This window comes from Pholcus phalangioides, unplaced genomic scaffold (assembly GCF_987345545.1).
Source record: "Pholcus phalangioides strain wild (caught in Gottingen) unplaced genomic scaffold, Ppha-v1.0 ptg000007l_1, whole genome shotgun sequence".
Taxonomy (NCBI): domain Eukaryota; kingdom Metazoa; phylum Arthropoda; class Arachnida; order Araneae; family Pholcidae; genus Pholcus; species Pholcus phalangioides.
Genome location: NW_028301600.1, coordinates 57,529,657 through 57,553,037, shown reverse-complemented (window position 1 = coordinate 57,553,037; position 23,381 = coordinate 57,529,657). Strand labels below are relative to the sequence as shown.

General features: G+C 34.4%; 1 protein-coding gene across 3 annotated transcripts in view; it reads right to left on the bottom strand.

Moving 5' to 3' along the window:
- Window positions 1–2,391: 2,391 nt before the first annotated feature.
- Window positions 2,392–23,381, bottom strand: part of LOC149085540 (rho guanine nucleotide exchange factor 10-like protein) — a 98,535-nt gene continuing 77,545 nt past the window's right edge. For all 3 annotated transcript variants that reach the window (XM_089233606.1, XM_089233608.1, XM_089233607.1), the window contains 2 exons: window positions 16,888–17,131; window positions 2,392–12,351 (listed from right to left, as the gene is read on the bottom strand). In XM_089233606.1, coding sequence (XP_089089732.1) covers window positions 11,961–12,351; window positions 16,888–17,131 — 635 coding nt within the window. In that variant the 3' untranslated portion in view covers window positions 2,392–11,960. The remainder of the gene's footprint in view (window positions 12,352–16,887; window positions 17,132–23,381) is intronic.

Genomic DNA, 23,381 nt, shown 5'->3' with positions numbered 1-23,381 from the left:
CCGTATGCACAACAGCAATGTTGTGCTGCAACGCATAGCAATAGTGGGCTCAAAACAGAGTAAAAGACCGAACAATGTTGAATGGAGCGAGGTGTGATTGATCAAGCAGTTTGTTCAGTCGGTTTAACGATCGCGCAAACTTTCTAAATCAGCAGTTTGCCGTCAGAATCTACGCTAATCGCCAGACAGGGATGTGCATCAGAAGAAAATGCCATCTTAATAGAATGTGCATGAATGAGCCCATTTCTTTACTGATTGTATTAACGCACGCAAGCAAAAGGTGCAGGTAAAATAAAAAAATTATATAGAAGAAACGTTTCTTATATACGAGAGCCGAAACCATCGTTTAAGAGTACAAACATAGTCTAGCCGATTTTCTAATTTGGAGGGAAGCACAGTAGAGGGCTGGTCCAGGCCGGGACTCTAAATGAGATAATTCTCATTTTTGTTTCTTCACACTATAAATTCACTATAAGGGGCCCCGTGAAAAATGTGGCCTGAGCCCGCCAAAGATCTCAGCTTAGGGGACCCTAGCCCAGTGTTTCTCAGCCTTTGGAATCCAGCGACATGGTTGATTTCTTTTTCTTGATTGGAAGGCCTGGGCATACACAAAATTAATGGGAAACAAATGGGTAAAAATGAAGCAATAAACCACTCACGGCCCAGTTTGGTGGATGCCAGGGCCCAGTGGTTGAGGAACACTACACTAGACCAACCAAGGGCCCTTTCGAAGGACGGATATCACATATTTCTTTTCCTATTCACATTTTTCAAAGTCCAATATTAGACGCTTGTTATTTGCTCTATCGTCATGCTTACGTTGTCCATCCAGATCAGGCATCTTCAATCCGTAGCTTACGAGCACTTGATCAACGTTCCCTCTAAACACCTTGTGCCAATTGCATTTCGATTATTACAATCATCATGCATTTGTATGTCAAACATGACGTAACAGTGCTCTTCTTTTGATGATGGGTACAGGCAGTGCTCGCGCCTGAAGAAAGGCACACTTTTGGAAACACTGTGGTACTCTTTTAAATTCGGCCTAAAAGTTAGGTTGCAACAAAATTAATGGCGAACAAGTCTGATGTCTGTCTTCTCTTGAACTCTCTCGTTCTGCTGCATGTGTATATTGTATGATTTCGTCGTTAGCTATAGCTATTCGGTAAACATCGATGCAATCAAAATAAAAAAATGGATAATTTTTAAAAAAATTCTTTTGCAGGGGGAAAAAATTGGTGCCTTTTTACCTGTCCCCTACAAGGATGGGGCTGACAGGGCTGCAGCCCTAAGGCCTGGGACAATCACCATCACTGTTTCTTCATGCTATAAATTTACTACAGAGCCCCCCAGTGAAAACTCTGGCTTGTGGACCTGCCAAAGATCCAACAGCCCTGCTCTACGTTGTGGGGGGTAGATCATGTCCTTTCTACGGAAAACCAATATTGTTCCCAAGAGGTTCCCCCTACTCCTCTAGGAATTATCACATAATCCTGAGAACACTGCTTTATTAGGGGAAATATTACAGATGTTGAAGTCTGGACAAAGAAAGATAACTTCTTTTTTGTTCATCCAGTCTAAATAGCTTTTCTGCCCCACCCATATAATGTCTGCCCGAATGTAGGATGGTTACATATTTGCATTGTTCTTTTCTGTTGTTACTCACCCATCCATCCCTCCAGGGAAAAAAAAAAAGAATGAATAAAACCTGAGAGAAGAAAAGAAATATTGAATGCCACAGATTCTCCAAAGCTTAGATTTTAGGGAAAATATTGAAAAAAAAGATCTCTGGAGAATCAAAAAAATCTGTGCCCTTCACTCAAATTTTGTGACTTTTTTGGGACTTCCGTGACCTCCCTGTGTTAGTAGACACCCACAATTTAAAAAAAATTGGTTATGTAGACATAATTCTGTAGATTACAGTAATGAGAACATGAGCATTTTGATAAAAATTTTGTTACATAGAAAAATTTGATGCATAGAGATTCCACTGTTATATGCAAGACCTCATACATTGATGCAAAACCCACTTGTATGACTATGAAATGTGTTGTCAGCTGTTTCTTTCAAAACAATTTTTCTGTAGCAATATTGCAAGTTGATATAAATCATCAGGCTGTATGTAATAATAATACAAGAGTCAAACCCCCCTCCCCTTGTTCAGAGGAATTCGAAGAAACCACAAAAATATGTTGTATCAACAGAATTTTATATTAACCTACAAAACAATAATTTGATCATGAAAAGAAACTTGAAAGAAGGTATGTAATTAGTAAATGATGTCCATAATGTATAAACACAGTATCTAGCTGAGGTGAAGTTACTGAACTCTTTCATAATAAAAAGAAAACATAAAAAACAAATGCATATTGCATTTTTTATTTACTCTAGAAAAATACATGTATAAAATCTTGAATCCATAGAAAACTCGTATAACAGTGAAAAAAAATTAAGTAAAAGGTACACATATAAGGTAAATGAGAAAGCCTGTATCCATCCTTTTATGACAAAAAAGAAGTCCTCAACAATAACTTTTGGTCTATCTGCAGTAAAGTATACATACTCAATGTATTGTAACACTAGTGAATAAGGAATCTAAATATTGAAGAAAAGTAAAAAATAAAGCTCAATTACAAGTTGTAGACTTGTCGAATTATTAGGTATCACTAACAAGATGTGGTAGGTAACTTTAATCATCAAGAAGCTGTGTGTGTGTGTGTTTGTATAAAGGATTTGTTTCCTTCCTCTCAAATTTATTTCTAGGTAGAAATTTCAAAGAAAACAATCATGTTTATATCATATGAATCGCCATTTAGTCTAAAACAGGTGTCATTGTTTGCATAAGTGTTTTAAACGCATGAATGAAATAATCTGTTCCTTTAGTTGTCTGCAAAAATACAAATATTCTCTGTCCACTGTGCCATTTATGTATTGAGAATGTTTCCAGGACAGCATTGTTATACATCATGGACCGCGCAGTAGCCAACCTTGTATTCTTGATGACCGACTAGTCTAACCAGAATTTCTTGTACTAATAGGCGAGTAACACTGAGAGAACCAACAAAATATGCCATGGAATTTTCCAAGACCATAATATACCAAGTAAAAAAAAACGAATTTATGTAAGATTGGTATTGGCAGTATTTTGAAGAATGGATTGGCCACCAGACATAAATCCAATGGAACACACACATGGGATATAATCAAAGTTTTTATGCTCATGCTCAATTGGGTAAAAATAAAATATAAATGCCTTTACAGTCATTGTAAATGGCATTGCTTAATAGCATCTACTAACTGTACACCTAATTTTCAAAAATATGAGATATGTATAATTCATTTAATAAATACTAGTCACTGAAAAGGATATAATTTTGAAAATTTCATTTCTCAAAATGAAATAATTATCTAGAAGAGCATTTTTTTACCATTTTGACCCTTGAAATGAAATTTCATGTTCCAGTCTTTACTCTAAAAAAAGTTCTGTAGAACACTAACAGAGCTACAGTGGACCATATTTATAATGCTTTTTCAATTTGCCGCCTAGCAGTCGAGTGGTTAGGGAGCTAGCCTCTTACTGTGCAGGTCTGGGTTCGAGTCCCGGTTCAGGCATGGATGTCTACTAACACTAAAAAATTCCCTGGATGGATCATGCTGATCCCTTGGGAATGCGTGAGGATCATGTTATTATTTTAGAAACTGCCATTACAAAATGTTATTAGTGAAAACGCTGTAAACAGGAAATCTCAAGAATCATTAGACATAACTTTTACAATACCAGTTTTATTATTTATTTATAAACAGTATGTTATACAGGGTGTCCTGTCGGTCCTAACTTGGCCTTTATATCATCAACTGTTTGTCATAGAGGAATGGTTTCAATTTAGAAAATGCTTGAAATATATATTTGCTCAAAAATCACCCTGTACTAGTTTTGAGAGTGAAACTGCATTGTGTAACAAAATAAAAAAATCTAAATTTTTTGGGTTATTTAGGGCAAGTTGTCCATATAAATATGGACAACCTGCCCTAAATAACCCAATTAGAAAGTTGCCTGTTTCTTCTGGGGCGATCAAGAAAGAATTCCATGTTTCTAAGTGCAATATTTGCCAAGATATTTGAATTCAAAAATCGGAATAAAGGTGGGAAAAGGGCAGCATAAATGAAGGAAAGAAGAGTTGCCTGTTAGTTTACGCTGATCTTCCCCAACTTTTCTTCAATTTTTGAATTCAAATATCTCAGCTGATATTACACTTAGAAACATGGAAATTTTTGCAACAACTTTCTAATTGGGTGCAGGTTGTCCATATAAAAATTTATTTTTTTGTGTGACACACTGTATTTTCATTCTCAAAAACTAGAACAAGGGGATTTGTTTAGCGTATTTTAAGCATTTTTTAAATGGAATCATTCCTCTATACAGCAAACGGTTGATGAGGTAAATGCTGAGTTAAGACTTACAGGACACCCAGTATAGATTTGATAAGAAGCATTTATTTGTACTTCACTAATATTTACATGTTTAATACAGGAAAAATTGGGTTAAAAAAAAGCTTAAATTTGAAAACGCAAACATTATATAACCAATAAAAAAAAACATCAATTTTTAAAAAAATGCTGAGATCATTGAAAATAAGTCATTCTAAGTGGGGGATCTAATATTTGCTACTATTACTTCTGTTTCTTATGAAACCCCCACCAATGTTTCAGGGTTTTACAGGGCCCTAGTTGAAAAACACTTATCTACAATATAAAATAAGTTTAAACTGTAACACTTTTTCTCTCATTAACTTTTAATTTTTAGGAATAGCATTGTGCCAGACCTTCACCAATACAAATAGAAGTTCCCTTCTATTTGAGCCTTTATCGACAAAGAAACATTAAATTGTTGTTAAAGTTTTTGATTCATGTCCTTTTTCAAATTAATGGTTTTGTTTCGGATGCTTTGAAACATCGATAAGTCAGGAGCTGTGTTGTCATTAGCAAGTAATAGTTCAATTTCTATTTAGGCTATACAAATTAAGTAAGCAAGACCATTGATAGAAATCTTAGGAATTCCTTTCTATATGAAATCAGATATTTTTAAAATGCTACCTACCTTTTCTTATATATAGGTGCACATTAAAATTCTATACTTAGCAAAAGTATACTTGTAGGCAACAATGTCATTAAAAGCCCTGTTTACATGGGGAATAAAAATCATTATATTCTTCACTGGGCAACAGGGGGAAAAAAAAAAGGATTATGGGAAAAGGGTTGTGAAACCCAAAATTCCATCAAAGATGATGTAAATTTCTCCTTTTTCACCTGTGAGGGAAAAAGTTGCAGGTTAATAGCATTCAATATCAGTTTAGTCAGAGAGCCCATCCCAAAAAAAAAAATTGTGGCTATGATAGTACAATAAAGCTCTTCCTAACGGAGACACCCCTCTTTTACATCCAAATAATATTTTTCCCTCGTGTAATAAAAGTATGTATTTCAAACCTCTTCATTAACAGTCACCTCTCTTTTACAAATTTTTTTGCCCCGTTGGTGTCCGTAGAAGAGAGGTTTTACTTTAAATATAAAAATAAAAAACTTACTGTTAAAATTTTAGTTAGGTTTCTGAAAATGATAGAACAATCCATGCGCAATTGATATTTTCTCCAACTAAATATTTATTACCACAAAAACTTAGTTTAGCTACCTGGCAGTCGAATGTTTACTGTGCTAGTCATCAGCTTTGCTATTCAGGTGAAAGTTCAAATTCTAGAATGACTAACAATAACTATTGTCTGGATAGATCACACAAATCTCTTCAGTTAATGGCATTTACTTATATATATACAGTATGTTCATAAACTGTTTAGAAAATATTGGAGGGGTAATGGTACTTATCAGGACAATAAATATTTACAATGGAACCTATGGTCGCACAAAAAAAAAAAAAAAATCACCTACATCCCCCCACAGATTTGACACATTTACCAGGAGTCTGTAAGACGGTGCGCCAGTCTTTGGATATCACCTTGAGCATTCTAGGATATGTGTGTGATGTCACTTTTCGCTATTCATATGAAGGATTTTAACAACTGGTTAAAGCGAAAATGTATTTAGGAAACAAAATTCAACTGCCTTTGTGAGGAATCGAACCTATGTCCTCTCACTTTCTGGGGTCCGTTCAGTGTGCACAAGCTGTTAGGAAAGATTGAGACATTTGTTGGCTTTGTAGTTTAGTGCGCTCACCTGGAAAGTGAGAGGACATGAGTTCAATTCCCTGCAAGAGATGTTGAATTTTCTCTTTTCTAAATTCATCTTTGCATCAGACAGTGGTTAAACACCTTCACCTTGAGCATCTCCTTTAGAGTCTTACGTTGATTTGCATGGGATTGTGCAACTTATGATTTTGTTATGCATCTTATTTTCACTTTTGAAACTTCAACACGAACAATTTACTTTTCTGACAATCTAAGTGGATTGCGATCATGGGTTCCATTGTAAATGCTGTTCGTCTTGATGGATACTATCACCCTCCAATATTTTCTAAACAGTTTACGAACACCCTGTATATCTAACTAATATAATAATTCAATCCTAATTTATGACACAAAACAAATACCAACATTTTCCATCCTTCAAAGCCTATGAGAAACATTGTTGGGGATCTCTCATTTCTCTGTTTCTTATAACAAACATTACTTTGTGAACTTTTGAAAATATTCCAGACCATTTAATGAGTGTCTCTTTAGAAATTAACCTCTTGAAGTGAAAATTAACATTGAAGACTAGTAGGCCAATATTCCAGCTCTTTAGTTACGTTACAACAAAGCCACCACATATGGATGTTGCATCAAATGATCATTATATAAACCTTCAAGCTTTTTTTCCCAATATGATGAAAGAAATACCAATTTTCTTATCTTCAATATAAAGGATTAGAATATGTGTGTTTGAAGTTACACATGTTTTTCAGATGGACAAACTAAATTAATATGGGCTGAAATAGCTTTAAAATGTTGAGTTCTAAAAAATATATAACTTGAAATCTACTTTTAGTTAACTATTGGGACACACATCCCCCCCCCCAAATAATTTATAAGAACCTCATACACTTTTTTATACCTTATAAGAACTCTTTGATAAGTGATTCTGACTTGCTGCTCTCTCATATTAGGTAATCATAGCAGTAAATAAATTTTTTCAAAGTCCTTGCTCTACTTTCTGGCTGAAAGTCAGCATGTAATAAGTTATTACATATACCTGTTTCATAATTTTTTTATGTGTGCTGGTTTATGAAGGTAAATTCTATTCATTCTACCCTAAAATGGACTTGGCTGCTAGTTAGCAGAATAGTTACACTAGTAACACAGAGAAGAATTAGCAACAACCACAAACTTGTAATATCCAAGTTCAAATACATATAATTCTGTGTATATTTCACTAGAGTTTCTTCATAAATTCAGAATGGATTCTGAGCTGTGGGCCACACATTAATAAAGCAGAAATGAAAAAACTCAATAAAACCAAATGGAACTAGCTTATCTCTTATTTACGCTATAAAAGATAGTGAAAATTGAGTAATTTTTTACAACTGTAATTTTTAACCTGAAAGAGTAATTTGATATAAACAATTTATTTATATTTATACAATATTGTTTGGCCGAAGCCTATACAGGAGGGTGCAGTGATGGGATTTGACATAAGCGATTGATGCTACATACAAAATCAGAGATTGAAGTACAGTCTACAGAATTTGATGGAAGGTTGTTCCAATCAATAATTGTACAGGAAAAATGAATTTGAAGCAATCTGTGGATGCAAAAAAAGGTTTCAATTTTTGGGAATGATTGAGTCTGTTGGAAAAATTCAAAGATTTGATTAGAATGTGGTTAGTTTCAATGTTAAAATAGCCATGGATAATTTTGAAAAGTAGTGATAGGTGAGCGATATATCTACGGGAAGTAATTGGGAGGATATTAAGTTGGCATTTGAGCTGTGTGATGGAAACAGAGGAAGACTAGCAGTTTAGTTAATGTGAAAAGTAACGTGTAACAGAAATGACAAAGGATACAAAATATACTAACAATAACTTTCATAGCCTTCATCCTATTGACCCAAGGGGTGCAAAACGAGGGCAAAAGGTTAAAACCACCCAACTTAAAAGGACATGCACAATTATGCCATCAGTTCTCAAAGATAATGAATTTTATATAGTTTTAAAGAGGGGAAAAAACAATATTTTATTCAAACTATGGCACACAAATATGACAAAAAGATATATATCTATAACGTGTAATACAAATATGAACCTCTTGCATTAATACAAAATCTTTCTAATTCTCTATGGCATAAACAAATATACAAAAAGTTTTTTCTGTTGATTATTATTTATAAATTACAAACTTTAAATGCATGCATATACATAAGTTTAGCATTGAGTCGAAACAAAAAAGATAATATGGATAAAAGACCTAAATGTTTCATACAGGTCTTTAGAATTCTGATAAGCTAGATACAAAACTGTATTGTACAGAAATCAAACCAATTTGCTGCAGTATTTTTGCAAAATGACTAGCTCATAAACAAAACCAAGCATTTATAAATTGAGAAAAAAAAGAAACACAAACAAACAAAAATAAACCTTATCTATATTTTACACAACATTTAATTGTAAATTGGTTAAACACATGCCTGAGGATACATAAATTCCATTATCATAGTTAATAATGAGACATTTCTTTTCAAACCATAGACAATCAAAACTATCATTAAAAGTATTTCTTGCCATATACCTAAGTAAAATTCATTACAAAATGTCAAATAAACAAAAACATGAATTTGAACTGTCATTGTTAAGTATGAAATGAAAACCAGAAAAACACAGTTTTCTGAAAAGAATGAAATGAAATAACTCAGGGATTCTCAAACCTTTTTCACTTGTGGCACCCCATCCCCTAATAAACGCTTATCTGCAGCTCCCTGGAGCAATTTAACAAAGGATCTCTTTGAAAAACCTTTGTTACAGCCGCCCCTGACAAAGGGTGGCGGCGCACAGTTTGAGAACCCCGGAAATAAGTCATTAAACAGATAAGCATTTTCAGAAATAGGTGTACATAAAATACATTTTCACTATGAAAAAATTCAACTTCATCTCATCACTGATAGAATCATTCGTGGAATGTAAAAGTTAATGCCATAAAACAAGTGTGAATAATTTAGGGGCATGATTGGACGGCTGAACTGGCTTTACACGTAATTTACCACCATTATGCAAATTCACTTGATTGAGATTAAGTTGCTGAAGCAGTTAATTCACTTACTGGTGCAGTTAATTCACTGCTTCACTGAAATTTAATTTTTTTTTTTCTGAAGTGAGGAAAAATATGAGAAATGAAGCTGATTGAAACCTTGGAATACAAATACATTTAATACACACATATAAATACTATAACATTCTTACAAAAAATGCAAAAATTCATTGGTCCAATAACGAGTTAACTAAACATGTTATTTTAAACAAGCACTCTATAAATAACCATGAAAATATTTGAAAGCAATATTAATGTACAGACTAAATTAAATTACATGGATATATAATAAATTTTCACATAAATTGTTGAAGTATTTGGTATAAAATTTATCCCCACAAACAATATTTGAAGTGGGTGGGGGAAAAGCTGCTCTATGACACTACATATTCTCTGTAACAATAAAAAATAAATATGTAAATATTTCATAATACAAGAAACATAATATTGAATTATATATAATGTTAATTTCATAAACTAAATATTGTTAGGGTACCACATTATTGATAGTCAACCTGTGATTTTAAAACAATGAAACACTGTGATACCTTAATACGAGTGTCTCCACTTACTAGAAAGTTACAAGTAGTATATATTTGCCAAAAATGCACCAACTAGTGAGCAAATATTTGACCAACGCTTAAAACATGAGAGAAAGAAAATTATGAAGAAAAAAAGATGATTCAACACATAAATGCTAGGAAGTCAAAGTAAAGAGCATTGTCAGGCTCTCTATTGGATATACTTGTAAGCAAACTACTTTTACCCTGCATAGAATAAATAGTTTTGCATCGTGTCAATTGAATTTTGTTTAGAGTACTGTAGTTTTTGCTAAAAAGCCACTGGGATTTTTAAGTCATCTCTAGAAAAATGATTAGCGGGAGAAATTTTATTCCTTAGAAACAACATTTCACACAACGCACATTTTTATTTAATAACTGAAAAACACTTGACATTTGAAGAAAAAAATTCAATAATTGTAAGTATGTCAAATCGTTTCACAAATTCCAACTTACTCAACAATTTCATATCAAAGATTTTGAGAACCAGAAAAACCTCAATTGAATTCCAAGGGGAAAAAACTTTCATAATTTCTTGTAGTAATAAAAATTGATTGCACAAATTTTAATAATCTTAATATTTAAAACTTGCACCTTCATCTCATAATCAGTTGTAGATCAAAGTGAATTTTAAACAGCTTTGCTTAAGTGCCTCTCACTGGTATTCAAAACAAAGGTTAATTGGCCAGCCACTAAGCTGCCAAGCAGTCTTGATAATCTGAATTATTGTATCAATTATTTGAATAATCTATTTGTTTTATGTTGACAGACTGAAAAATCTGTTAAATGAGGAATTTTTTAAAAACATACATTTACTGAAATCTAATGCATATTTTCATCCCTCCGAAATTGGACCCCTTGTTGACATGGGGCCCATTAAAATAAATGACGAATACCTTCAATGGGAGTCCAAAACACTGGATTATACTTTATGGCTAAGGAATAAAATGCACATTAGATTATAGAGTGAATACGGTATATTGTAACTTATCAATTTTATTCAGGACTGATTGTTCGTCATTCAGCAAAATGTTGTATTTCCAGCAACAAGAATCAAGTATTACTTGTCCAGTTTCTATTTGAAGCATTGAAATCTGCTGCTGCAGAGATACTATGTACAAAGAGTTTTTTTTTTTTTTAAAAACAAACCCCTGGGAAGGGGGTAGATAACCAATTTCAGAATTTATAGGAAATCATGAGATATATCAAACTAATTTATTTGTTAGAATGACAGTCACTTCAGATTTTTCATATAGTTACTTAAAACAGAATTTAATTTACAGAAACAACATTATCACAAGATATAGCTGCCTGCTTCAAGCTTCTATTGGAATAGTTACCCTCGCCAAACACTTGAAAAAGAAATGGCCACTAACTCATTAAGTGCTAGACGGTCACAATGACAGAGTTTCTGTTCTTATGTGTTTAGATATTAATGACCACACAGTTTTTAAAACAAAAACACTGGTATTGTAAAAAGTAAAGTAAAAGATACAAAAAATTACAGCATTGTGTAGAATGCCAAAAATACTAATTCCAACACTTAACTGTAATAAAATGAAATGTAGCTGCATTTCTTCCTTTTTTTTATTGAAAAAACCATTTATGCTTCATAGAGTTCAACTCGTAGTATTTATAATATTAGGCAAATTTCAATATTTCTGATACTTTCCTCATAAGTAAAACTTGCATAATGATATTTCACAGAAACAGATTATTGTTTAAATTTTTTTTTCACTGCACACAAACCTTTATATAGATGGAATAATAAAATTGAAACTTCCAAGCATACCATGAATTTATTCCATAAAACAAAGTATAATGAAAGTTGATTTGAGAAAGCTCCACACAACTGCATAACAATAGTTTAATGGACAACAGATAAAAAAGAAAGGAACTAATAACAGAAACAGAAAATCAGTTTTTTTCTCATTATGCAAAAGATTGAACTCAATAAAGCAATGAAATCTATAATTATTTACAAAAACATGTAACATACAATTTCTATTTAGAAAGATGACAAATATAAAAGCTCCAAATATCATACATAAAAAAAGAATTTCATTATTTATTTACTCGTATAATTCTTGCATATTTACAAAAAAATGTACTCTCAAAGTTTTACTTCCCATATCATAACATGTGAATCGATGCTGGACTTGAAATCTTTTTCAGGTCTTCTCCAGTTGACGTATCCACAACCACCAGTCAACATGAGTACAGTTTTAGGTGAAGAATCTACAATTGTTTTATGAACAGATTTGAAAACAGTTCTTCCTAGAGTAATCTGGGCTGCAGGAGCAGAAAATGAATCATGTATGAGGTGTATGGGTGATTGAGTACCTTCAGCAACAGAAGACTCGGGGGAAGGAACACTGATTTCAGTAGTTGCTGTAGAAGTTGCAGTTGAAGCTGTATCATAAGCAGCCGATGAGTCTGAATCTTCAGATACAGCCATTGCAGAAAGATCCCATGATCTAGGTCTGCCTGACTTCTGTTGCACTCTACATTTATGTGAAATAAACACACACTTTATTACAAAAAAGCCAAGTAAAAATAACATTACCTGAATAATATGGAAGTAATATTATATTTTGAGGCAGAAAAATATAAGTAAAGTAAAATGCCTATATAATAATATTCAAGGGACTGGAAAAACATATTGTTGTAAAGGAGGTTATGGTTATAGGTGGAATATGTTAGCACTATGAAAGTGCATTGTGACCAGAGAGTAAAATTGTTATATAGGATTTTCACTAAATACTCTTCTGCATTTAACTAGTCTCTACTCATATATGAATAATCTAATTTTCCATGAAACATTATGTATACCACTACGTTCGAAAAGTTCAGGAACTTATTTTATTAAGGGAGAATGAGTACAGGGAACCTGCACAGAACCTGTTTATTTGGTGTTTTCTGAATGAAACACCCTGCCCTGTGCAATTTTGTGTGTTTACCATCATTCATACGAAGATGTAAATAAGTATTGCAACCCTCTTTTTGTCACATTTTCCACTGCTTTTGTCGTTGCTCACTGCACCTCTTCAAAACCTGTGGATCCCTACCTCCGTAAGTAAATTTTTTATTTGAAAAAAAAAAGTAAAAGTCACACAAGGAAAGATCAGGGGAATAAGCTGGTAGTGGAAGTATTGAAATTTCATGTTTCGACAGGTAATCTGACACCGGGAGAGACCTGTAAGCTACTACATTATTGTGAATGTAGTAGCTTACAGATACTGACCACCTGCCTGGTGTCAGATTACCTGTTAAACATCACATTCTGATACTTCCACACCCAGCTTATTACCCCGATCTTGCCCCACATGAAGGCGAGATGAAGGGAATCTTTCCCTTGGATAAAGAATTGGCTTAAAGGGCAATGATTATGAAGTTCTGAAGAGGTTTATCAACAAACGCACTGAAAGACGTGACAAACAGAGGCTTGAAATCTGCATTTACATCTTTGTGTGAACGATGGCAAAAATGCATAATTGCACAGGGTAGTTAATTCAAAGAAAACTCCAAATAAACAGGTTCTATCTGTACTCATTCTTCCATAACAAAATAAGTTCCAGAACTTATTGAATGTAGTAAACATGTGGTTGAAATTATTTAATGTTCAGGGGGAGGGGGGGTTTAGAAGTTTTATAAAGTCCTTGACCTCAAATTATAGATGCATGCATGATGCATAAGTGGTCATCTCTTACATTATTCCTCTGTTCTGGAATCTGCATCATAGTAGAATGCAAGTTTATTGTTTCAAAACTTAGTCAGTGGAACCTGATTTATACAACTTTCACATTTAGACAATGTTCAGGTTTGGTCCCAGTTCATCACTACACATTTTAATGCCCAAATTTTTCATTTATATGTCACACGATATTAATTATATCATGTTTTCATTTTGACTCAAATTCTAAATTTTGGGAAAGATTATTTCCATCAATCAAATCCCAAAGTTTTTTCTTGGTACCCTATTCCCCCATATTAGCCAGCAGGCCTGGAAATAGCAAGGAAGACCAACATGTCAGGAATACCTGTATTTTCAAGCATGACATTAAATTTTCCAGATTCCAGAAAATTCTCGAATGCCTCAAAGAATTGATTGGATTGGCTGATTTGAAGATTATCTGCTCTCTGCATTTTAGGGCAACAACTGCATTACGAGCTTGTCACCGTATTTTTTTAAAATTTAGCTCAAATATTCTGTTCAAACACTTTTAATGGCCAATGACACATCAATTCCTTCATGTTGAGTCTGACACGCCCAAGGGTTCAGTCCCTCTTGTCTCTCTCTCACTATTATAAATAATATACTATTATTATTTATTATTATAAATATATTTACTATTTATTATTATAAATAATATAATATACGCTATAGCTAGCCTGTAAATATCAATGAATTTAAAAAATAAATAAAATATTGCAAAAAACTAAGACCTGAATTTTTTTTTTGAAAAAAATATATATCAGCAGAAAAAATTTCCTAGTATTGACAGTATTTCTCGTAGCTTCATAGTTGAGTGCGGTCATCCATAGAAACTATGGACAATCTGTAGAAGTTGGCAATTCTGCATACTGTTGTATTAAATAGATAAATATAGAATATTTCTCTTCTGGGACACATATATATAAACAGTATAGAATACATCGCACTATAGATATACTGTGCTAGGAACAGCGGAATCTATCCACTAATGTGAGAAAATCACGAACGAGATGAGATGGTGAGTAGAAAAACTTATCCTCAACATGATTGCAATATACAGTAGTATCATACCAGTGTTGCATCCAGAAGAAAGGATAACACACTTCACTACTACAGCTGAAATTTTCTAGCATAAGTAGTGTTAATTTTTTTTCTTTAATGAGTTTTATTTGTTTTGTGTTACTAGCATTTTGTTTAACATTCGCTATCCTTGATTAGAACTAAAGTTCATGTCAATAAATTGGTTTGCAGACATAACATTCTATCTTAAAAAAATTAATTACATTTTATATACTCAATATCTCAAGAAGTACATGATGTAAACAGAAGTTAATAAGATAAGACTTTTTTGGATACCATGCAGAGGTGAACTCTTAAAGGTAAGTCCACTAGTCTCAGCCAGAAATCGAGCCCAGTCCTTGCAAAGCGGGCAAAAATACACTATCCATATACAACATGGGAGACATGATGATTCCCTCCTTATTTATGTGCTGTAGAGCCCCTCTGTTGATCCTTAACTTCAGCAAATGGCCCCCAGGTGGCAGCAGTAGTGAGAACGAGATGATTTTTTAATTTTCTCAGCGCAATGTATGAAGGAAGAACTTTTTCTTGAAAAAAGTTCTACTTTTTATACTATTCAGTCTTTTTTCTATCTTTTTCAAGAGAAAATCTTTCCTTCATACAATGGGCTGAGGGGGAAAAAAAATGAAAAATCATCTTGATCTTGCTAAAGTTAAGGAGGCTACTGTGCCTCCGCTTCAGCACACTGGGCTACAGAGCATAAATAAGGAAGGAATGGCCATGTCTCCTGTGGTGTGTATGGATAGTTTGCTTGCTCAGATTGCAAGACTGGGTTCAAATCTCGGCGGAGACTAGCAGACTTTTCTTTCAGAGTTCACCTCGGCATAATTAACCAAAAAAAAAGCCTTTCCTTCATACATTGGCTGAGAAAAAAAAAATCAAAAATCATCTCAATCTCATTGAAAGATATAATGGGGTTAATTTACTTTTCTCTCCGAAGTTTGAGAACACCAGACCTTCTATATTGAAATGAGAATAGGCCATACTTTAAACAATTATTTCGCAGAAAGTATACAGTGCAGATAAATGTTAGTGGTATTTACGAAACAGATCTCTTATTCATGTGAATACATCTTTCAGTACCAGGTACCACCAAGCTGTAGTGTACAGTGACAATCATTATGTTACACATCAAAAATATCCAACATAAGGGAAAGAACAACTAAGCAGAGTTGTGATGGTCTGGGCAGGAACAATGCTGGATGACAGCATACCACTCCATGTGTTTAACTGAAGCGTTCTGACTACTCAGAGGTATAGAAAAGAAATATTAGAGTCCAATGCTTGATATTCACTTCAGGGGTACAGTTGGCACCAAGTTACTTTTTTGTGGACAACACAACTCATCTACATAAAGCCATAAAACTAACCTAGTGAATCTTCAAAGTGCAAATATTTGGATGATGGATTGGATAGCCAGAACCTGAACTCGATCAAATGTGTATAGGATGAATTTTGTAATGCAATCGTGAACTGCCATCCACCTTAGAAAATCATCAAGGAGGTAAAAATTCTTTTAGTGGAGGAATGGTTATGGTAAGGACTTGCCAGTTGTCCCCAAACCAATTATGACTCACTATTAGGGATGGGACAAATAGTGATTAGGCAGAATATTCAGCTAATGTGTTTTGGTCAAATATCAATTTTCTCAAAATTCATCACAATTATAAATAAGATTGGTGTTTTTAATTGAAATTAAAATTGGTAATTTTAAATGATTGATATATTGAATTTCAATATGTAATTTATTATTTAAATAAATATTAAAAACTGGTTATTGGAAGATTATTATTGCTATGATACTGACAATCAAATTTAAATATAATATAGTGTATTTCAATATTAATTACAGAATTAATTTTTTTAACTTTTTACCAATTTTACATCTAATTAAGAAAATTACAACCATTATTTACTCTCAACTAGTAATAAATCATGAAATTTATAAACTATTTTCTTATTTTCCTCTTTAGATATATTCTTTGCCCCTTTCAGTACCTCAATATGTATCTTATGTAGGAACATGGATACAGATAATCTTGTATCCATGAGCATTACTCACACTTGTGAATGCATACCTTCAATTTATATGGTATAAATTTCTTTCTGTCTCATACTCTGTATCAATACGAAATTCTGTTAAATTCTGTACGGCATTTTTCATGAAATTCATAAAAAATGAGTTTACTCTTTTAATTTTGAACACAATGTTTTTTTTTTTTGAGAAATATAATTTAAAATCTACCTTCTATCCAGTGTACTTAGATGAAAATGAACAAGCTCTGGATCACTATGATTTAAACGCTCATATAATTTCTCTTGACTATCTTTTTCATAATCTTGTACATTCATCAAATCTGCATATAGACCATATACATCATTTGAGTCTTCGATCTCATGAGATGAAACATGAGGACAAAATGTTATTCCTCTAGGTAAGGTCTTGGCTCCAGATGAATGAACATCCCCAACATTACGCTTTGGGATAGCTACAAAAAAAATAAAAATAAATAAGCACACACACATATAATGAAATTCAAGAAACTATAAAATTTATGAAAAATATCATGGAATTAAAACTATTTACATTTTCAGATAACAAAAATTTTCTTTTGGTGAACTCTTTGAAAGTTTTAGAACAAAAAATTTTCTCTACCAGTGGAAGCAATGCAAATAGCATTAAATTCAGAGTTGGCTTGTAATTAATTACAGTAAAACCTCCCAAATCTGGGATGACCAAAATATTTTTTGCATGTTTATATTTAAAGATAGGTGTGGGCTGAGAGAGTGAGTGTAACCTTTGTCTTAGCCCAGATAAAAAAACATTGATTTTGGCAATTATTTTTCTGAATGAAATGCAAGTATTGTAAGGTCTGTTACTTACTGTGACAAAGATTTTTCCAAAACTGAGACGGATTGCATTAGCAGGGGTCAGCACGGATCATGGCCTCAAAATTAGTGAAAATAGTGACCAAAATGTTTGAAAAAGTGACCAAATAGTGATCGAAATGTTTAAAAGTGACCAAAATATTTTTAGAGAGAGAGACCAAATGGACAATGAATTTTTATTACCAAATTGAATGAATTGAAATTGAATTTAGTTTTAACTTTGCATTTCAATAGAACTCATTGAAATTGCTTTTTTTACATAATAGCGTGAAATAATTAAATCAAACTCAAACGCATTCTGCTAACCAGAAAAGTTTTGAATAACTTATCAAATTTATCAACAACTATGTGTGAGAGAATAACTATATTACATCCTTTTTAAGTAACAGCAGCAATGCCTTCCCCCATGTTACTTTCCACAACCCATCTTAAAATCAATTTAAGCAGGAAAAACTTCAAAGCGGGAAAAATTTTTCCCTTTCAAAGAAGGGAAAAAAGTGAAATAACACAAAATTTGATGAGAGAATTTGTCCCATCTACATTCCAGTGGATTTTTCATTCATATTATGCTATGAATGACAGTATACAAAATGTACTCAAACGTTTTTTAACTAGTACAAATTTGATTTACATACCTAGGTTTGTATAATATGTTCCAACAAATTTTAAGAAATTTACTTAATGATTAAAAACCATAAAATTAAATTTTTAACATTTTAAATTATTAAATTAAAAAATTACTTAAATTACTGAATTATAAATTATTTAATTGAATAAAATATTTAAATTATTAAATTGAATAAAATTATTAAATTGAATAAAATTATTTTAATTATTATATGTTGAGGGAGGGCAATCCACCCAGCGTCAATGGCAGAGCCTACTGATGTGTATATATAAAAGCAACGTAAGATCTTCGGGTCCCCCCCCCCCATGAAAGGGGGAGGTCCAGGGCATCTCCGGCAAAACCAATATTTATTGATACGTCAAAGATATATATGATGTATATCAATTGTCATCGTGCCACACCCCTAAGACCTTAAAGTATCTCCACCTATGGCTGGACTGGGAAAAGTGGGCGAGTACTATTTTACAGGCGGGGCACCAAAATAATACTGTCCTTGGGTGAGGGAGAAAATAAACCAGTTTTGAAATTGTTTGCTTTTCGAGAGAAAAATTTGTAAAAATATATATTTTCCCTTTTTTTACACACAACATACACCCCTGCAAAAAAAAACACATTTACTCCTTTACCCAGAAACACAGGGGTGGAAAGTGACAAAGTCCATTTCGGAGCAGCTTTGAAGCAGCAAAATTCAGGATTCGGAGCAGCAAATTCAGGATTTGGAACAGCAAAATATAGGATTCGGATCAGTTTTGGAGCAGCAAAATATAGGATTTGGAGCAGATATTTATTGGAGCAGGGAAATTAGCAAGAATATTTTCGTTAACCCTCATCCCTTTTCAAAATAAAACTGCACTGTCTTTTGTTATCAAAAATCTTTTCATCAGCTTGTTTTTTGTTTTTGGTGTTTCAGGTTTTTGACACATCGTTTGAAAGAGAGGCTGTCATAAAATTTTTCACACCAGTCTATTTAAGTCTAGGCACTAGTTGCTGTCTTGAACAGCAGCACTTCAAATGAGCAAAAAATTTTCTATAAGTTTTTTATACTCGGAAAGAAATTGTTGCAAAAAGGGGGTTGAATTTCGGAAGAATCAACACGACGTTTGGCGATTAAGTACGCATTATTTGGCGAGATTAACGATCTGACACTCGTTATTCGGCAAAGTTTCTAAATTAACATTCGTAATTCGGCGAAAACACACTTTTTACTTCCAGAATGGAAATTTTTTTCACGAAACATCTGGATTTGACGCAATGACGATCGACTACAGTAATTTCTGCTGCTTCCAGTGGCGACTTTTTTTAAACGGCAACTGACTCGCATTTGCACTTTAAAGCTGAAAGACAATTGCAAACTATCTTCAGTTGCACAATCGGGGTTTCACGATGGAAAGGCCGACAGTTTAAATAAGGCGTACAGTGGAATATATATATAAAACACGCTCTTAGAAAGAATCGTTTCACGGTAAGCAGGAGCAAAAAATTTTTGGCGTCCTTTAAGAAATTCTGGACATACGAAGCAAAATTAGCTATTTGGCGCAGAAAAATACGAAAACACTATTGGAGCAGGATGGCGCAAGATGTTAATTTTGGCGCAGTGTTCCTACCCCTGGAAACAGTATAATTTTGGCCTCCCCCCGTAATTTTTAACAGAAAAAGAGACTCAGCGGCCTTCCCCGGTAAATTTCCCATGAACCTTGTAAGCACCAACGTGGCGACTTTTTTTCGCGCCAAGGAATCGCCGTTTTGCGGTAGTCAATTCAAGATGGCTGACAAAGGGCACATAAAAAATTACAAAAAAATATATAATTTATAATATGAATTAACCTAATATGCGGCAATATGCGAAAATCGATAGAAATATATCGGGAAATACGGAAAATTAGGATGAAATGAACAGAAAAATCGAATCAACAACATACGGGGTTTATAAATGCGGTTGATAGAGTATATGGATGCTGCTGTCAGGGCTACCTATTTTAGCGCGAAAACAAGTCGCCACGTTAGCGCTGACTCAAGGGCGTCGGAAGTGTTTCGAAACTGTGGGTGCTCGTCTTTAGTTTTATATCGGAAATTTTAATTTCTGAATCAATTCTGGGGGTGCCCGGATGCGTGCCACAAATTATCGTGGGTGCTTGAGCACCCACAGCACCCCCGGCTCCGACGCCACTGCGCTGACTCCTCCCGTAACTTTCAACGAACTAAAATAGTGAATTCGTCCCCATCCGGGACACCCGATTTACCATGGCCGTAATACAATTGTTTTTTCTGGAGGGGAAACGTAATTTTACTGCCCCTTGACTGTGAAATTCGATAATTTTGCAAAGGAATTTTTATTGCCTTTCTTAAATATACCATTCCATCAAAAACGCCGTCCAAGGCATTGCCCCCCCCCCCCGCTTTTGGATCTGATCACGGTATGTAGCAATCCGGGTCGCAAGTACGAACGAAAATTTACTATCGCTCGGGGCCGGTATCCACTCTTTTTAACAGAAAATGAGTAAACTCGGCACCTTTCCTCGTTCAACACCCGTGGAACCAGACCCCCGCCCTCTCCTATTGCGGTCATAACAGACTCGAGACAAACGTTTTAATAACTTCCGAGGTCTAAAAATAAGATTTTTTTACACATCAAGAATGGCGCGCAAGATGTCGATATTTCTTGTGGGGCAGAGCGTACCGACTGAGCTGAAGAAAAACAATGATCAGAAGTTCATTTTGAACTCTTTTATCATAAAAGTTGCAAAAACAAAAAAACGATCATTTTCGTTCATCAAAAATACGGCCGGCAATCAAAAGAGAGAAACAAATCGAATCCCGACATACATCCATGCGGAAAAAACAGACATCTCACCTATAGAGAAAAAACCAGTCTATATATCCGTGCTCCCGTGAGGGTACGCCGCAGCCGATTTGCATACAGCGTCGGAACAACCGGTTCCCGCACGTGCATAGAGAGAAAAAAAAGGGAAAACAATCCAACAATATTAAGTCAACAATCAGTATCGTGAAGATGCTCTAAATTAAGTTACGGCCCGGGCATAAAAAAAATTAATATTAGGCCCTTTAAATTAGGAAAAAAATGTGAAGTAGGGGCCAAAGGCGCGCTCGGTGTGCCCATCGTTAAATCCGCCTTCAGTTACGGCTCGCATGCACGTTAACTGAGTTTTTATCAGCCTGATGACAAATTTTCATCTGATTTGGAAACCCTTGTGTTAAACTAAATGTTGAATTGCAGGATTCTGTGATCTTTTCATAAATAGTTCTCCTTTCGATCAAATTTGGGGGTACGGTTTCGTGCTGAGATTTAAATCCAGTTAGAAAAATAGTACGAATTTTATTTGTCGATAGATCGCGATTTTCAATCGGATGATTTTTTTTTTATTTTAAGTAAATTCAAAATACATGCGAGCTTCTTTAACCTTAGCCAGCTACAAGAGTATTCTCCAAAGCGTATTAATAATACGCGTCTTTAATACGCGCTTTGGTATTCTCCCGCTGCGCGTAAGTTAGTTTCTGCACGGGCTCTCTAATCGTCATTTCAAATAACATTTAAAAAAATTAACAAAAGTAACGATAGAACAAACAACAAATGTAACTTGCTCGATGCTCAGAGAAAGGAATTTGGCCCTTAGGACTAAAACTTTTTAAAACAAATAAAATAAAGGATCAGTTTTAAAATATGAAAATGAAAGAACGAGTGAGCACGTGGGGAAATAAGAAAGAATGGTAGTATAGGGGGGGAAAAATTCTTTGTTGTAAGTACGCCTTTTATGCTAGTTTTTTTTCCGACCGGCTTTTCCATAAAATGACGATTCTTTAACCAAGGAGCTTACTTTTTCCAAGCGCCTTGAAATCAAGTTATGCTGACGTCACACGGTATGCTCCCGGGAAGATAAGATGCCTTCGATCGTAGTTCAATGAAGGGAGGGAGAAAATTAACGATATTGAACAGGTAAAGTTCCTCCTTGAAGAAAAGAAAAACACTGACAGCAGAAAAGCGCGCGAGACCGAGGTTTTTTTGCTAAAAAAGTGGAAAAAGTGACCTGGGCCTGAAAATACGTAATAAAAGTGACCAGTTTCTAAAAAAGTGACTTTTAGTGAAAAAAGTGACCCGTGCCGAGCCCTGCATTAGGCATCAAAGTTGGAAAACCACAGACACCAACTACCACTGTGCTAGTTGGATGGGAATGTATTTGGACAATTCCCAGACCACAGAGCTATGCCTGCACAATAGGACTGGACAAAAGTCGCCAATGGCGTCGATGAATATGAACACACGTGTTGTTTCTCTGTTTAAAAATAAGTGATTATGTTCATCAAGCACACTGTTCACGTCACAACATGGACACGACCATGTGTGAAGGTGCCAAGGCCATGGTGTGTGAAATGCTGGGCTCTATACAGCTTCTGGACGTATTTTTCAAGGAAAAATGTCCAGTCATGAAGAATAGGCAAACATCCCCAACAAAGAATGATGTAGCTTTAGCAATTTCCACCGTCACCACTCGTGAGAAAGAAACGGCAACTGTGCCAACTATTCCCTGGAAGGGAGTGAACAAGTCTGTGCAATGCTCCATCGTATCAATTGAATCACCTCAGGCTAAGCAGGATTCGTCATCGGCAAACGTCACAACCAACACCATGACTGGAGCTGGTGTTGATGATGATGATGATGGTGCCCCATTCACCGAAGTGACCACAAAACATTGTAGAAGAAATTTACTGAAGGGCGCTCGGGAAGAAAGTTGTCTTCTGTCTGCAGGTGCGGTGGTCCCTAGGGATACACTAATCTATCTGGGAAGATGCGAGAAAAGCACTTCAGCTGACGATGTGAAGAACTTCATGAGTTCTGAGATATTTTGGTTAATGATTGTGAGCGTCTGAGCTCGGAGGCGGCTCCATATGCATCTTTCAGGATAGCTGTGCCTGCTGATGTCGGCACAAAGTTACTGACAGACAGTTCTTTCTGGCCAGTGGGTGTTGTGGTATGACGATTTTACACGCCCAGGCGTAAGCTCACAAATGTTCAAGCAAACCCGGAAACGCAAAATGTAAGGATTGATCAGACAGCTCAAATGAATGCATGATGCAATAAGTCCAATGGCAATGGTATTAGAATGTACGACCAAAATGTGAATGGACTGAGATCGAAGTCACATGAGTTTTATAATACTCTCTTGGCCGATGATTATAACGTTATTTGTTTAACGAAAACGTGGTTG